Consider the following 18,856-nt stretch of genomic DNA (forward strand, 5'->3'; position numbering starts at 1 on the left):
ATAGATAGATAGATAGATAGATAGATAGAAAGATAAACACCCTATCTGAAAGCAATAGATAGATAGATAGATAGATAGATAGAAAGATAAACACCCTCTCTGAAAGCAGTAGATAGATAGATAGATAGATAGATAAACAAGTAACAGACAGACAGATAGATAGATTTTTTCACCTTTAAAGAAAGCGGTAAACCTATTGAAATTTCAGTCGGTACTTCACAAGATCCCAGCACATAGTCCGCGAGTTGATGTTGTTTCAGTCACTGGAACATGACCACTCCGCTTACCTACGGGCACTGACGGTCTCCAGGCAGCCGGGTAATTAGCAGCAGTGGAACCTTTGATGAAACATTTTACCGCTCAAAGTATTTCTGTTATCGCCATCGGAAGGTAACTAGCACATTATTCAGAGTCATTGGTTTTACTTTCAGCACTTTTTAAAACATCTTCGTATCTGCACCCACACACACACGCTCATGCACACTCAAACGTCTACAGATTTTCCCATACTGCGCGGAGTGGGCTCGTTACCAAGGCGACGGTTAAGTTTCCATACCCATTGTGAAATATATGCGCTGTCCTTGATTTACAGTAAGGCCGGCACAAAATAACAAAGTTAAAGCAGAATACATGTAGGATGTCTGCACATAAACAAACAGGAATATCATACCAACAGAGCTCTGGGAGCTAATACAATTGTGATTGGTGGCGTGATGTTATTTTGGCATCGCTGGGTGAATGTGGTGCACAAAACAGCGGCGCGAATGCGGCTCCCACGTCGTGTGACAGCAGCTGTCATGTCTGGGTGGAAAAAGCAGCAGCGTGGAGCTCGCTTAGTCTCAGTGTGACATGAAATTACAGCACTCATCACGCAAGTTTGCTCATTCTTCTTTATTTTTCTACAAAAATATTTCACCTTATAAAAGACAGCTCAGAATGTACATTGTTTTTTGCAACTGCCATAGAAGTTTTTACCTTAAATATATATGTATATGTATTTATATATAGTATATAAGCATTTCATTACGTATATAACCAGAGTGCACTTTCAGCAGCCCAGGATACGAGTTAAACATCCTCCCAGTTTGTTGAATTATTTCTCATAACTCTCTCTGACGGTGGAAACTGTTGGAAAGACTGTAACGAGACAAAAATAATTGTATAACCAAATGTTCTAGCTGTGGTGATACAGGCATTGCGAATCCAGCTTCATGCATGACCTTGATAAACTAAACAACAGTGGTGTTTCTTACAAAAAACACAGTCGATTGCTATCATAAGTTACGGTCATTGCTTTAGAGTGATGATTTTGTGGTGGTTATTACTAAAACAGTCAGTACTGAAGATGAGAGTAAATATAATTGCTTAGAACAAGGCAGAATAATAAGAAAAAAAAGACACTGGGAATAGTTGGATTACAATAAGGAATTACAATAAGGAACCAATAGAATAAGTAAAGGATTACACTTTTAGTAAGAAAGGAGTCAAAAAGGTGCCAATAAAGATGAGTGACAGGATTCTTAAAGCACTTGGAGCAAGGGAAGGTTATAAGGTTGTGGCTCATGGTATCCCATGATGCCTATGAACTGCAGCCAGCCGGAAGCACTAATCGTGAGATTTCTGCCGCCTTCCCTATATCAGCAATATTATTACTATCAGTATTATTATTATCATTATCATTATCATAATGATCATTACTATTACTGGCTCTGGATATGCCTCAGAAAGCTGGTTACTGTAATCTCTTGATATCGACATATTCTGAAACACAAAATAATGAACTGAATCTGCTAAAGAATGTTCTCATGTTTTGAATAATAATAAAAATAATACATTCTTACTTTTTATAATAAAAATATTGATGCTTGCTTGTGCAAAACACACTGGCACGATGGGTTGCAAGGGTTCCTTATGGATGTATTCCAAGATTTTTTACAAGTCTCTGTGATAGTTTGGATCCTATATATGGCTCATAACCCTCCTGCAGGATTTTTTCGGTTGTTTTATTGTCTGTCAGGTGAAGTCGTAGGTCTGATAAATTAACAGCACACTTCAACGAGCAGGATGATTTGAGATATCATTCATGTCTATAGCACAAACAGTGTAGGATAAATTATGCGTAGAAGTTTAATACTTGGGTTTAAAGGAAAAGCTCACCCAAAAATGAAAATTTGCTGAAAATTTACTCACCCTCAGGCCATCCAAGATGTAAATGAGCTTGTTTCTTCATTTAACATTACATCATTACATTACATCACTTGCTCACCAATGAATCCTTCTGCAGTGAATGGGTGCCGTCAGAATGAGAGTCCAGTCCATCATTTAACGTCTTTGTTTCTTACAAACACGCAGATTTACACTTTACAAGATGTTAATTCATGGACTGGAGTCATGTAGATTGATTGTGGATTATTATAATGTTTTTTCAGCTGTTTGGTCTCTCATTCTGACGGCACCCATTGACTGCAGAGGATCCATTGGTGAGCAAGTGATGTAATGCTAAAGTTATCCAAATCTGTTCCGATGAAGAAACAAACTCAACAACATTTTGGATAGCCTGACGGTTAATCTGCAGCAATTTTTAATTTTTCACCCTTTGATCAGCAAGCACCACTAATAATAATAATAATAATAGTAATAATAATTATAATAGAATTTCCATTTTCTAGAAAAAAACATCAACGAAAAGCATCAAAATAGAAAAAGAAAATGTGAATGTGATCCAATCCCCCTTGACTGAAGTGCTGAGGCCTTTCCATCAGTCCGGTGCTGGCAAAAGGCTTTTCCAGAACTTTTTAACACTCTCTTTACCCACAGGCTGCTGTATGTTCTGCTCCTGGAGTCTTTTTGAGTACAGGCCTGTGGCTCTGCCCTTATCAGAGAAGAGCAGAGGAGAGAACGAGTGTGAGTGTCCAGAGTGGCGCTAACACCCAGGCGGGCGAGAAGGTCAGTTGCGTCCCCAATGGGGAGGCTGAGTCCGAAGTGCAGGAACACACCTCATAGCCATTTTCTGCATGGTCTGCGTGGTGCTGCCCGTGAAGCCTCGTGTTCGAGTTGTTCTGCATCTCCGGGGAGTCCGACTGCATTTCCGTGCACATCAGCCAGTCCTTGCCGATGGTACGCGGATAACCCGCTTCAACCTCCATATCACTGCCTGCCACACGCCAGTACTCCTTTCCCTTGAAGAAATATGACGCTCCTGGGAAGGGAAAGTGAAAAATACAAGCAAATAAAATGCAGGTTGATGCGTAGAATGGATTTTTCAGACTTGCTTTCATCTGGCATACACATTATTATGGTTTCACTTTTCCCTCTGCGGCTTTTGTCAACTCTATTTCCTGTTTTGAGACCACATGGGGAAATACTAGAATTTGAGCTTTGGGGGGCTTGACCCCCAGTAATATTGTAGTAGAATATGATGAGCTTTGAGCAGTGCTTCTCAAACTGTAGTCTGTGGATACAGGTGGTCTGTTTTACATTCCTAGTTGTCTGAGAATTGATTGGCTGACAAAAAAATATATTTTTGTTCAAAGGACCTTGATCTTTGTATTTTGTTTGTTGTGTGGATTCCTTTTTTCTTTTAGTATTTTTTCCATTGATTGAATATATGCACCCTCCCAATTATATTTTCTATTTTACTCAATTGGCACAGAATGTTTTCATATTTTTTTTACTTATTGGATTTCTGTTTTTCTGCTGCCATCTGTGTTTAAACCTTTTTACTTTTTTTGGATTATGTCCAATTTTGCCTACATTAATAAGTTGACTGATAATCAAGCAATTACCAGTTCATTTTCCCTTCAAGATATTGAGGCAATTTTGTTCAAGGATCCTGAGAACATTGGCACTGAGACTAAAGATCATTATTTTAAGAATCTCCTTGGTTTGGAAAAGAAGAAAACACGTTTTTTCTCGATGGGTCGACTCTTAGTGAGTATGTGAGATCCAAACGGATTCCTAGAGATCTCCGAATTCAGAAGGAACCAACTCTAGGCTATCACAATCAATCTTTTTGCATCAAATGGTGTGAGATCTTGAACAAAGCTTCACTTGACCTCACAGTGCTTGTCATTGAGTTTGTTCAGAAAGCGTTGGATGAGATCAACAAGCAAATTTCTTCCACGGAACAACAACTACGTAGTGTGACGACTGAGCCAGATTTTTAATCACTCAAAATTTCTCTGGACTCTACGATTACCAAGTATCGTCAAGAGATTTGCAAAATCAAGCTTAAGAAATTCAAGAGAGACACAGTGGATTACCGAGATGGATGGGTATATCCGTGGCTATACAACATCCACAACCCAAGAGATTTCATTCGACATCATGTTCCACCTCTGGCTCCAGTGCCTCTGAGATTTTTTTAAGAGGCCGCCCATTCAACAGGGGCTGATCCAAACATCAAAACGGGTCCAGATGGGTTGCAGAGGCAAGAGAGGTTCGAGGTGGATGGAGATACAACACCAGACGGACCATCCAGATGACTCCCACGGTCTAGTTTTCAATTTATCTGATCATTCATTAACTGCTTCTGAAATTTCCATTCTTAATAAGGGTTTGTCTTACTGTTGTTCCTTATCCCTTTCAGTCAAAGGTTGAATTGTTTAAAAAAAAAAATCAGACTATCAAATTGAAACATTTCTTTTGTAGGGATGATCATAATGTTTTGACATAGAATCAAAGTGCACATAGCACTGACAACAGACCGATTTTCAATGAAATCAGACTGATTTTGTCCTCAGACTAAGTACTCCTATTACTACTTTTTGCAAATTGGTTGAACGAGATGTGGAGTCACTTTTTCAGTCTCCTGATTCAAAAATAGGGTATAACATAAGGTATATCACTTCTCTTTAAAATCTCTGAAATTAAGTATACCCTATAGTCAATTTTTATGATTACGAAGAATCTGTAGCAGTATAGATGATTTCGATTGACAAGCTGAGACTTTATACAATCAGGTTATTCAAAGACGATATCCAAAAAGATGGCTGGATTCAGACTTGGAGAGAGTGTGTTCTTTTGATCCTTCAGCTAAGAAAGTCTCAAGACAGTAATTCCTTGCGTATCATTTGTTGTACCACATTTAGTCCTCTCAGTGCTGAAATAAAAAATATTATTTCGAAACATTGGCATGTGTTATCAGTTGAAAATGTTGGAAAGAATATATTTAACCTCTTTTTGATCACGAACTATTGAGGACGAACTATTAGAGACCGTTTGGTGCATGCAGATTGTGATGTGTCTGTGGATGGATGTGTCAAGCCTCTGGAAAGCCCAAAAGTTTTTTTTTTTTCCCTGCAGGCATTGTTATTCTTGTTGCAATTCTAAGAAAGTTAAGTTTTGCTATGAAAAAACAACACAGAATAACCAGTTTCATCACCTGCAGTTCTACGAATGTTGTTTATCTTCTGACTTGTCCATGTGGGCTACAATACATTGGTAAAACAACATTGTACTTCTTTTTGTTGGGATGATTTAAAATCTCCAATAGCTAGACATTTTAAGTATGCAAATCACCGTTCATACTTTAGCTGTTTGTGGAATTGACCGAATTCATTCATCTCGTAGGTATATTCCAACACTGATCAAAGACTACTTAAATGTGAAAGCCGCTATACATTGGTAAAACAACACTGTACTTCTTTTTGTTGGGATGATTTAAAATCTCCAATAGCTAGACATTTTAAGGATGCAAATCACCGTTCATACTTTAGCTGTTTGTGGAATTGACCGAATTCATTCATCTCGTAGGTATATTCCAACACTGATCAAAGACTACTTAAATGTGAAAGCCGCTGGACCTTTCAAGTTAAAAGCGAACAACCTTTTGGTCTTAATGAAACTATACATCTTTCCTGCATTCCATAGGGGGGTTTCCTGTCCATTAGATGCTCCCATTTTTTTTTATTTTAACTTTGGTGTTGTTGTTAAGTTAGCCCCACCCACATGGATGGTGATTGTTAAATACTTATTGCATTTTCAATTAATTGTCCAGTTGATTCAGCTAATCATCTGATGTCTCTGATTTGTGCCTTAAGCAAGGTTTTTAAAGTAAGATATTGGATAATGACTTGATATTTGGTCTTTTCCTCACATAGAGCTATCAAATGAATTTAGAAAAGGGCACAAATTCATACAGATTACATTTATTTATTTATTTTTTCTTTTGTGAGCTTGACAGTTTCTGGTCCCCATCTAATTTAATTATATGGAAGAGAGCAGCAGAGAAATTTTGCTTAATATGTCCTTTTGTGCTCCACAGAAGAAAGAAAGTCCTATGGGTTTGGAACGACATGAGGCTGCGTAAATGATGACAGAATTTGATTTTTTAAAACTGTTTTTTTAATACTCTACTCTGACAGCTGAATAAATCATGTTTTACGGAGGATAAGACACGAGACAATAGCCCCTCTAGGTAGAGTCTAGAATCACCAATGGATACCACCACATTTTGCGACTTGATGAAAGCCTATTCCTCCGGTTCAGCCTAATGCTTGCATTTGTCCCATCTGAAAAAGAGCTTTACTATCTCTCTCCATCTCACTCTGCAGGTGAAATTGGCCTTCGGTGCTGTCTATTTGAAGATACTGTTGCCAGCACCTCCTCAGGCTGATACTCTTTCCCTCCCTTGGAGGCCAGGGACTGTCACTGTGGCCTGCTCTCACTCCTCGTTCAGAGCTCTTCCTGCGGGGTTGGCACAGCCTCAGAGGACAACACCTGATGAGACACCTTCTCTGCCCCTCACTATGCTTACAGAGGAACCACAGGGAAAAAGATCTGGTGCGTCAAGTGGAGCCTAAAACTATGCTTGTGTGTGAATTAGCAATGTGCAAAACTGCAAAGATGTTTTCTCAGGGTGGATAAAACAGCGCAAACAAAAATTAAATGTGTCCTAAAGGTCCCTAACTTGCCATTTGTAAAAAATTTGACATGAGATGCTAAGGAAAAAACTGCGAGACATGACACAATGACCAAAAATGTTCATCTGCATGTCTTTATAGGTTAACATATGCATAATATGCAAAATAACTGGCCTTCACATTCACACAAATGATGGTAAGTTTCAGTGGCGGCTCGTGGGTTTTAAAATAGAGGAGGCACACTAATTGTATTGGTCTGGGGATCTCTTCCAAGTCAAGTCAAGTCAAGTCACCTTTATTTATATAGCGCTTTTAACAATACAGATTGTGTCAAAGCAACTGAACAGCATTAATTAGGAAAATAGTGTGTCAATAATGCAAAATGACAATAGTAAACACTAATTTTTCAGTTAAAGACAGTTCATCATTCAATTCAGTGATGTCATCATCCAGCTCAGTTCAGTTTAAATAGTATCTTTGCAATCATTTGCAATCAAGTCAACGATATCGCTGGAAATGAAGTGTCCCCAACTAAGCAAGCCAGAGGCGACAGCGGCAAGGAACCAAAACTCCATCGGTGACAGAATGGAGAAAAAAAATTAATAATGCCAATTATTATTATTATTTGCTTAACCACTTTAAAATGGCTTTTTGGTTGCTTTTAGTCAGAAAACGTAAAGAAAACGCCACACATAGCAAGATAATATAATTTCACTAACCTGGCCTATCACTTGAAGCAAACATCCATCCCTTCTTAAAAGTCTGTTAAAAGAGCCGACTGCTGTAATGTTAGCCTGTATCCAACTTAGGCATGTTCTCCCTTTATTTTTAATTTGTATATATACTGTTTGAATGACAGCTTGGTAAATCTGCTGGCGATCAAATATTCAATATCGCTACTCATAAGTACTTGGTACATTATCAGCGTAGCGGGAGACGTTCAAACTAATATCATGTAATTTACGTCTCTATGATGATTGGTTGATATACCAGAAGGGAGGCTAGCCTCCTCTACGAAGTTTCTTTTCTCAACACTCCTCAGCGCTGAATGTGAACACTCGATGCTGATTGGCTAATTTTTTTTTTCCAATGGAGGCACGAGAGCTCAGCTCTCCCCCGGCCTCCCCCTCCCCTTCTCTATCATTTAGCGGTTGTTACATCAGCAGATTCGGCACATTCGCGATAGAAAAGCGGCGCTTTCCAACTTCAGTAACATGTTATGGTATTACAGCTGTGAAATTACAAACAAAAAATACACGTTCTGAGATATGAACTGAAATGAATTGTGAATTTTATTAACATTAAATCGTCCTCCTCCCATTTTCACCTCAAAATTTTGGGGAAGCTGTGCCTCCCCTGCATCCCCGGACGAGCCGCCACTGAGTTTCACTCGTGGGTGACATTTCAAAAATATTCAAAATGCTTCAATGCTAATTGCAGGTGCTGGAAGCAATAAACATTTTTAAATACCGATCATAAAATGTCCTAATAGATATCACTGAAATGTATTCTGAAAAATAATACTCATCTATGTGACGGTCCTAAGCTCTGTGAAAAGCAATAGAAAAAGAGAGAGTGGCCTGCATCATAAATAGGCTTTCTACCTATCAATCATTGTGCATAATTGGAATATGCTGACAATGGGTTGGTCAAATTGAATACATAGGTTAACAGCGTTAACCTTTTGAATTATTACATGCATCAACTAAATTTTGACAGTATTAATGTAATACAACACGGAAAGAAGGAAATAAAAGAAGCTGTATGTGTGTTTTTACATGAAAGTGCTTAGCTATGTGCTTTGCAAGCTTTGATTTTATTTAACACAGGCTTGATTCGTTCCACCACAGAATTTCAAATGTCTGTTCTTCATTTTTGAGGACACAAGGAGCTCACTGTGCATTAGACACAATGCCGTGCATTAGGCATGACAGGACATTATGCCCCTTTCTCCATTCTGCTCACATAGACCTCAAAACTGCTGCTATGACAACCACACAATCAAAACACCTGCCCGGCTAACATTCTCTCCACCGAAATACAATCATATCTTCCAAGGCGAATCAGGGTCGTAAAACTGTGCACAATCCCTTTATATAATAATTAAATAAAAAAATTAATGCATTTAGCAGACGCTTTTATCCAAAGCGAATTCAGGCTATACATTTTTTTACCAGTATGTAAAAAAGCATGTCTTTATATGACAGCATTAAAGAGCAATTTTTAAGATGTTGCTGGATATGTACTGCACATGATGTAAGATAATGAGTTAATTTTTATTAATTTTAAGAGGAAAGTGGCTAATATAAGGATTTTTATTTTCTTGATAAGGCTAGTTTCCTTTCCTGTGTTTTCAATTGAAACTGGAAGCTGAGAGCATGCTGAACAGTGTTGTTATTATTAAGCAAAACTATTAAAAGTGTTTCGTTAATAACAAAAAACGTTTGTTAATTGAAATATATCTGAAATAAGCATACTAGATGAAAAACCTTAAAAAAAAAAAAAAAAAATTAGAAATCTTGTCACGTCAACAAACTAAAATTACAGTTAAAGTTAAAGAAAAAAGACTTAAAATTACTAAAAATAAAACTGAAATAAATAAAGCCAAATAAAAATATTACAAAACCCCAAAACTAATTATTTAATAAACTAATAAAAGATTAAAGAACATAACATTACTAAATAAAAATGAAACTAAAATGAAAACTGAAAATATAAAAATAAAATCTGATTCAAAATATTAATAAACACAATAAATAATAGTATATACTATAAATAATACTAAAATAACAGATGCTGAGGTGCTCAGTTTTTAAAAGCACCCAACAGCTTTTTTTGTATGTCACTGCCTAAATAAATGAATAATAATAATAATAATAATAATAAAAAATACTTTATTTGTATATAAAATGATTTGCTACTTGCTATTGCTATTTTGAGGCATTTATACACAGTATACATTTTTTAGATGGCGGGATGTTCTCATTTCAGAGACCATTTTATTGGACATCTGCATGTACAAAATTTTTGTTCCATTTTCCAAAATGATACTACAAAAAGTAGATTTTGTCAACTTTTGAGAACATATCAACAGTCTTAAAGCTAACAGATATGCTCTAAATTACAATTTCATTGTGTCTTTAATGTTTTGTGTCGTTACGTTTTGTCTGGAGACAAATCGTTTTGTTTTTGGCTATGCTGTCCTCCACCTAGTTCAGGGGTAGGCAAGTTCGGACCTAGAGAGAGCAAAGTTTTTTTTTTTACATTCTCATTTTTAAAAATGTAATGTACATTTATAACACACTTTGTTTCATTACCTTGGCATTTGATTACAGAAAACTAGTTAATGCTTCTGCGCAGTTACAGTAGTTGAGGGAGTGACAGCAAATTTGACATCTTTCCCTCTTCCAGTTAAGACATAATCAATCTTGTAATATTTTTTTTTTCTCTTTTGAAGAGCATACAGAAATGCTATTACAGATGTTTTTTCTTTTGCTATTGGAGTAAATGGAAATGCAAGAATTATATTTGTTATAGATTCTGTTCACCACTGTTACCCGTAAGCTTCTGAGGCCTTGTCCACAGGAAATGTGAGTCCATAGAAGATATTTTGTTTTGGTTCCAGTGGATTTCGATTTTAGTTTTTGTCCACATAATGGAATTCAATGGGAACAGAAACTGTTTGGTTAACAACATTATTTGAAATATCTACTTTTATGTTCCACAGAAGAAACAAAGTCACAAAGTTTGGGATGATGTGAGGATTAGTAAATGATGACAGAAATTTCATTTTTGGATGGACTTATCCCTTCAACTAGATTAGGGGTAGGCAAGTTCGGTCCTAGAGAGCCGCAGTCCTGCAGAGTTCAGCTCCAACCCTGAAAAAAAACTCACCTGCCTATAGCCTTAGTAATCCTGAAGACATTGATTAGCTTGTTCAGGTGTGTTTGATTAGGGTTGGAGCTGAACTCTGCAGGACTGCGGCTCTCTAGGACCAAACTTGCCTACCCCTGACCTAGTTCAACAGTAAACCGGTATGAAACAGCCTAGACAAGCACGGAAATTCATGTCGGCTTTTTCATCCTGGAAAGAAAACGATAAATTTTTTGTGGCTTTAAAAGAAAACATCCAGGAGAGCTGCCTAAAATTCAAGACATTATACGATTCACAATACTTACTGTCAGACCACCGCATGGCATCATCCAGTTGAGGTGGGATCCCTTTCCACAGCGCCGTATCTTTTGGGTAGCCGAGGTCCATGTGTCGCAGATGGTCATCATAGCGCCAGTAATGGTTGTCCTTGAAGAAGTAGGTCTTCTCATTGTGCAGCCAGACAAATACTGCATCCACTCCTTCCGCAGGCAGTCCGAAGTCAGTGACAGCCCGTGGGTAGCCCTCTTCAACATTATTGTCCTTGAACACCCAATATTTCCCACCTAAAGAATTTAGAATGACTTATTGTGAAGTGGGAAAACTGTAGGCTACCAGCAGACCAGATTAGAAAACACAGACCTGCTGTGAAATACATTTAAATGCTCTAAATATACATAACATGTTCTTTTTACCTCCTTGCTTTTGAGCTGAAATTGGATTTGAGGTACGACTTCAAAACACGCATTATATCTCTGAAGGACATTGTTTGCTTTACAGTCCAGTTCTTATTAAAAAAAGACATTTACATAACTCGAGAGTGTTAAATTCCAATCATTTCGAGAATTTTCCTAAGAGTGAGTGTTTACGCCCTAGGGAGCATTTTGCTTAAAATGTTTGGAATTAACTACATTATCAGAGGGTCTTTTTGAAATATTGCACAAAATAATTTTAAAGAGCTTTTGATAGATGTTCTTGATCTCTTTAACTGTGGAATTACCTCAGATTACTGACTGCCAAAAGCAAAAATCACAGTGTAAAACTAGATTTGGACATTTTCTGAAGTACATGTGTTGTGCAAAACTCGACACCACAATGCTAAGGTGTTGCACTCATTCAGTTCAGGATGACTTATGTGCCAAAATGTTATACTTAAGGTAAGAAATTCTGACAAAAAGATGTATGAGTAATAATTAAAGTAAAGGTTATATTGAAGGGTTACATTAAATATTAACTTAATAAGAGATTAAATCCAGGCATTTACCTTTAAAGAACACTATCTTATGGTCTCCAGGTCTCTCGTATACAGCATCCACGCTGTCCAGGTTGGCAGGCAAACCCCTCCAGAAGCGATGGGTCTGAGCTGGCCTTAATGACACCAGGTGCTTCTCACGTGTCAGACGCCAAAAATACTTCCCTGACGAGAGGTTTGATAGTAAGAATGTATGTTTATGTAAGCTTATGGTGTAATTATGTGCTATCATATGATGTACAAGGAACAGTGATTAATAAAGCGTGGAATGTGTGCATGCCCCGGTGCAGTGGGGAGGATGGTGCCCAGCTGGCAGAACCAGCCAAGCAAATACAGTGCACAAATGATAATATATCAAAATGCAGACAGCAGTTGTCTGCAGACAGCACATTCATGACTAAACAGGAAACCAAAACAATTTCACAGCAGTCCAAGTTCAAGAAATTCAAATTCATGATAAAATAAAATAAAAATCTTTTTTTTGTGTGTCCACAAAACTGATTTGAAGTATTATAATGCAAAAATTAAATAATAAATAAAATAGAAAATATGAATATAAATAATAAAAAAAAATTGTGTGTGTATATATATATATATCCCTTAATCAATACTTTCGGTCTTGTTTTTCCAGTAAAACCTACAAGATACTTAAAAAGCAAAAATATATTTTTTACCAAATTTGTAAATGTATTTATTTGTATTATTTTATTTTATTTATTTTAAAATTTTGTGTTTAAACTTGATCTTTCTAATAGGATAATAAAATTAAACAGTTAAACATTCAATATATATAGTGTCTTAATATCAGTTATTAATATCTTAATATCATCATAATATCAGTTTTAGTCATAATATGTCATGCAATTATGGTTTTTTAAATTACATTCATTTTATTTTAAAAATGCAAGATATTTACTTTATACTTGGTCTATTGCTAAAGCTATTGATTTCACTGTGGAATTCAGGGTGCTCTTACCTTTGAAAAAGAAGGCCTCCCCTCGAATCTGGGCTACAGCATCAAAGTGACTAGTGCATCTGTCAGGGGCATCATGGGCAGGTCTGTGAGAAAGTACAAGAGAAAAGAAATTAAATGGATAAACTTAAAACAAGAGCACAAGACTTTCACTAGTAGAAGTGTTTGTGTCTCTACATGAGTAAATAATGGATTATGGAAGGAATAATTGACGACAGACCACTGAATTATTTAAAATGTATGCACACCTCGAGGTGGTCATGCAGCCTCAATGCAATGCAGAAATAATTTTGAATAATTACATGATCCAGAGTCAACAATTTCGAAAATAGCAGAGGAGTCACGGTTTAGCTGGTATACATGGTCTAGTTAGCCCCTACTGGTGGACGTTTTAACTTCACCTTCTGGCTGGAACGGGCAAAAGTTGCTTTGTATTTAGTCAAAACAAAACCAATAAACAAATAACTAAATACAATGCTAAAATTTTCAAATAAAATAATATAAAATGAAAAAGATATATAAAATACATAAAAATGCTACAAAATGTACAATAAATAAATACATAAAAGAATATAACAAATAAATAAAATAATATAAAATAACAAAGTTATATAAAACAAATAAAAGCAAAATTCAAAAAGTAAAAATAAAATAAAAAAGTAAAAATTAAATAAAAATATAAACATAAAATAGAAAGTAAATGTAATCGAAAATACAATAAATAAAAAATATAAAAATTAAAATATAAAATAAAATACAATAAAATAGTGTATACCACAGCTGACACATGTACATTTATTTAACTCAAGACATTTTTCAGGTTTTCTAAAATATGCACTACTTTCTTACGCCACCATTTAAATATCCAGTTTTGAATCAGCACAAGCCGTCAGTGCTAGTTTGAAAGCATTAGCACTTTTACCGTAAGCCTATATATGAATATTTTTGGCTAGCTACGGCTATTAAAGATATAAACATAAAATAGAAAGTAAATGTAATCGAAAATAGAATAAATAAAAAATATAAAAATTTAAATATAAAATAAAATACAATAAAATAGTGTATACCACAGCTGACACATGTACATTTATTTAACTCAAGACATTTTTCAGGTTTTCTAAAATATGCACTACTTTCTTACGCCACCATTTAAATATCCAGTTTTGAATCAGCACAAGCCGTCAGTGCTAGTTTGAAAGCATTAGCACTTTTACCGTAAGCCTATATATGAATATTTTTGGCTAGCTACGGCTATATGCAACCAGTCCCGAATGTCCTTATTATGTGCATGGTTTAAGATTGGGCAAATCAATGAAGATGTTATTACCAGCTTGCAACAGAATCTCTGAATGCGTTATCCCCTCGGCTAATGACTGACTTAGCACTTTGACGTGGCTGGGATGCTAATGATGGAGCAATTACGGTCACAGAGCTGCTTTTGTGAGCTGGAACTCGTCTGATACTTTATTAACAAAGATCTTCATTCACAGTTTATTAGCTGAGCTCTCTGAGAGGAGTATATTACTGACCTTTGTCAAACTAAGTCTACCTGTCTCACGTGTCTGCTGTCAAGATGTAGAGAGAGAGGAAATAGAGAGGTGCACGCTGCTCTCAGAGCAGCTAAATGCTTGCTTACTAGGAGTCAGGAATTGAGTCTGTAATTTGTGTCATTCTGGTATTTGCTTCAGGAAGGTTGAATGCAGTTGCGGGCGCATTATGAAGTCCATACATACTCTCTTTCTAAATGATAGACTGCTACCTCTGCAATTCAAAATATACAAGACACGCTGGCCAGAGGAGTGTGGGTTTTGTTGGTGCGTGCTTGTTGACTCACGGTATCGTGGATCTGTTTTTGGGGAGGTCAAGCAGGACGGGAGGTTCGGCCGTTTGAGAGGGGTCATCTGGCTGCGTCGTGTGCGATACGGACTCCCGAACACCTGACAAAACACAAGGCGAGTTCAACTGGCACAAAAGCATAAAACTGCCTCATTTCTGAGAGGAACACACACACTAAGTGCAGTCTTTTTGACAAACTTTATTACACTCAAATAATCACTCTAAAGTTAGAGATAACAGCCAGTCTCAGAAAATGAGTTTTGCAAAACTACTGCATGCATTGCCACATAAGACAGAGAAAACGTACGAGTAATAATGTGCAAGTAAAAATAAAACTAAGCTAAAGAGCACAACGTTTAACAACCAACAAAATGCACAAGTGCATTCCTACTTTGTTCCAAATCAAATAATATATATTTTCAAAGAATGTTATTTCTTTAGCTTTTAACCTGTTTGGGGACCGTTTAATAGCCCAAAAACATATACAGTAAAACATACATATTTTGTGTCTGGTTGATACGTAACAGGTTTTATAATCATTTGATAACTTATAAACAAAAATGTGCCTTAAAAACATGCATGCAACATCCCCTGTCAAAAATGTTACAAAATGTGACTCATGTTTGGGGTCCCATCAAGTGACCGAAGGTAAAAAAAACCGCAATAATAAAAATAAAAAAGATAAGAATAACATAACGTGGTTAATTATGAAACTATGACTTCTTTCTTCGTTCTCAGTTATGTCGTATTTTTTAACTTTGTATCAGATATTCCTCTTAAAAAAGGAGACACAAGTGAGACTGTTATACCGTATATCAACTGCTGATAATACAGTAAGAGAATTGAGCTATAAAATCGGTGTGGACAGCATGGCTGAGATAATTTGGTCTTTGGAGACTGTTTAGTTCAGTTCATATTGAAATGTCAGAGCACAACTTGAGGCATTATCGAGATGAAACACACAAGAAGACAGATTACTGGGATCTTTTTCTCAAGAGAACAATCTGAGAAGCAGAGTTAACTACGAAATACTATTATTAAAATAAAGACAGTAATGTCAATCTCAGCAGCAAATAAGGGTTAATTAATTGGACAAAAAGCAGTGGTATTTAACTCAAGAGAATGTGCACAATCATTAAACTGCAGAAACTATACACATGGCCCGCATTCACCAATACTATTCTGAGTTCCAGAGCTCCTGGCACTAACTGTTTGTCTTTGAGCCCATCTTGATCCTTCTATCCCTATCCATAACCATCACTCTATCTCTTTGATTCCCACCATGTGTGTTTGCAGTGCCGTTTGGCATTCTGCATGCTGATTAGCAGGTTCCAAATCATGGTTACGACCAATTAATCCCTGTGCTCCTAGCCTAGCTCAACACTGCCATGTAATTAAATCAATAGTGCCCCTATACAAACCAAATCACTTCTGCTCTCTGCGCCCCTCGTTTGGGGCCTGTTATTTGCCTGGTGGGATCACAGAAGAGGGCAGCCTGTAGAGGGGGGATGCAGTGCCAATCACTCCAAATTACAATGGGCACTTCAGCTAAAAACAAGGTAGTGTGAGTGGGAAGGGATGGAGGAGAACTATTGAACCACTTTTATGTGCCAGTCAGAATGTGCAGTAACATGGATGCACTATTTCCATAACAACTCCCTAAAACACAAACTAAAAAAATAATTAACTAATTAGATAACTAACTAAACAACTAAAGCACATAGGGAATTAACAACATTATAATACAATAGTACACTACACATCAGCAACACATCTTCTATGTTGACACCAGGGTTATTATAGTTAATTAGAAGTAAAAACATTAAAACATTGTCAGTACTTCGGTACTATTTGTTAACTGAAATAAAATAAAATAAAAAAAAGTAAACTTTTTTTTCAGCTAGTTGCCAAGGCAGCATTTCTCATTTCCAAACTATATTTAAAAACTATACAGACATATTAAAATAATAATAATAATAATAATTACAAAAACAGAACATTTACTAAAACGTTAACAATAATTAAAATAAAAATGAAATATAAAAATAAAAACTAATTCAAAATATTAATAAAATCTATATAAGTATCTCAATGATACTAAAATAACAGTGGTTGGCACATGTATAAATGAATATAATGATAATAATAATAATAATGTCTGAATATAATGAATATAATATTCATTGGATTTAAATATAATATTATATATTATTGTATTCATTAACATACAATATAATAAATAAAAAAAACATTAAACCTAATAAATACATTAAAATAACAAAATACAATATGTGAACCTGGACCACAAAACCAGTCATAAGGGTAAATTCTGGGTTTCAGAATAAATAAGCTTTCTATTGATGTATGGTTTGTTAGGATAGGACAATATTTGGCCGGGATACAACTATTTGAAAATCTGGAATCTGAGGGTGCAAAAAAAATCCAAATATTGAGAAAATCGCCTTTAAAGCTGTCCAAATGAAGTTCTTAGCAATGCATATTACTAATCAAAAATTAAGTTTTAATATATTTACAGTAGGAAATTTACAAAATATCTTCATGGAACATGATCTTTACTTAATATCCTAATGATTTTTGGCATAAAAGAAAAATCAATAATTTTGACCCATACAATGTATTTTTGGCTATTGCTACAAATATACCCGTGTAACTTAAGACTGGTTTTGTGGTCCAGGGTCACATATAATGGCATATAATATAATACATATATTAAAATAATAAAATATAATAATTATGTTTAAAAACTGGGTTTAATTTTGCACACCTGACAACTAAAAATGCTATTTCCATTGATTCTACTAAATACATTAAATACAATGGCTGCTTTATCCATATCTGTGCACTCAGAATAGATGCACAAGATAAGAAATTACGAAACTGTGTTATGAAGATTTTGCTGGCTTATTTGTGGCACCTGATTCTAGTTCTTTTAGTGAATATGGCAATAAAACGACGCAGACAACGCATGTAACTGCGCTATAAGCAGGCACAACTCATTTTTAGTGTCTTATCTGTCGACAGATTAGTGACGTGACATGTGACATGTGGCCAAGTATGGTGACCCATACTTGGAATTAGTGCTCTGCATTTAACCCATCCAAAGTGCACACACACACAGCAGTGAACACACACACACCGTGAACACACATCCGGAGCAGTGGGCAGCCATTTATGTTGCGGCGCCCGGGGAGCAGTTGGGGGTTCAGTGCCTTGCTCAAGGGCACCTCAGTCGTGGTATTGAAGGTGGGAGAGAGCGCTGTACATTCACTCCCCCCACCTACAATTCCTGCCGGTACGAGACTCAAACCCACAACCTTTGGGTTACGAGTCCGACTCTCTAACCATTAAGCCACGACTTCCCCTCAGATGATTACAGCATCTATCTGTCTGTATGTCTTGCAGAGAGACTGTTGTTGCTACTTGTCACTTTTTTTGCTTCTCCAACAATGCCAAGGTATCTGAGATTCAAACAGTTATAGCGGGGTGCCCACGTTTGATTGAAGATCTCAGCTCACACAGTCTGCCAGTCTGCCACAGCGCCTGGTTTCAGCTAACTGATGGAGAGGAAGGAGGTACAGGAAAAAGAAAGAAGCCAGACGTGACCAAGGGGTGGACATTCTTACCGTAAAGTTGCCAGACGCGAATCTTGTCTTCGTACGGGAGGTTGTACTTGAGTGGGTCACCCACTGGCCCCTGGTAGTAAGGGCTCATGATGGACTCAATGGCAGAAGTGTGTGCGAGCCCTATGGCATGGCCAAACTCATGCACTGCCACTGCGAAAAGGTCCATTCCATGAGAATCTGATGAGAAAAGACAGAATAAAGAAATGTTAGAGAAAAAAGCCTTTTCTTCATAATAACAAACCAGAGGAAGAAAGTATTGCTTAGATCCGAGGTTTTCAAACTGGGGTCCGGAGAAACTCAGACACCAAGCGGGTGCTAGAAGGTTTGCGAAAATGTAAAAATAAATGAATAAATAAATACATTTTTCAATTAAATACATTTCCAAAGACCAAAAAAAAACAAACAAAAAAAAAACAGT

At 36.3% G+C, this 18,856-nt stretch overlaps 1 protein-coding gene and 1 long non-coding RNA gene across 2 annotated transcripts in view; one reads left to right on the plus strand and one right to left on the minus strand.

Annotated features, from left to right (window-relative positions):
- Positions 1–2,697: 2,697 nt before the first annotated feature.
- LOC107692290 (matrix metalloproteinase-17-like) overlaps positions 2,698–18,856 on the minus strand; it is an 84,304-nt gene continuing 68,145 nt past the window's right edge. Inside the window, exons 5-10 of the mRNA XM_016491270.1 lie at positions 18,439–18,615; positions 14,793–14,895; positions 12,962–13,044; positions 11,998–12,150; positions 11,042–11,299; positions 2,698–3,199 (exon numbers count right to left, since the gene is read on the minus strand). Coding sequence (XP_016346756.1) covers positions 2,877–3,199; positions 11,042–11,299; positions 11,998–12,150; positions 12,962–13,044; positions 14,793–14,895; positions 18,439–18,615 — 1,097 coding nt within the window. The 3' untranslated portion in view covers positions 2,698–2,876. The remainder of the gene's footprint in view (positions 3,200–11,041; positions 11,300–11,997; positions 12,151–12,961; positions 13,045–14,792; positions 14,896–18,438; positions 18,616–18,856) is intronic.
- The window catches only part of LOC107692291 (uncharacterized), a 13,276-nt gene continuing 2,590 nt past the window's right edge, over positions 8,171–18,856 (plus strand). The window contains exons 1-2 of the long non-coding RNA XR_001634635.1: positions 8,171–8,246; positions 13,310–13,312. This is a non-coding gene — a long non-coding RNA (uncharacterized LOC107692291). The remainder of the gene's footprint in view (positions 8,247–13,309; positions 13,313–18,856) is intronic.

The sequence above is a fragment of the Sinocyclocheilus anshuiensis genome, unplaced genomic scaffold (assembly GCF_001515605.1).
Source record: "Sinocyclocheilus anshuiensis isolate Anshui unplaced genomic scaffold, SAMN03320099.WGS_v1.1 scaffold478, whole genome shotgun sequence".
NCBI lineage: Eukaryota > Metazoa > Chordata > Actinopteri > Cypriniformes > Cyprinidae > Sinocyclocheilus > Sinocyclocheilus anshuiensis.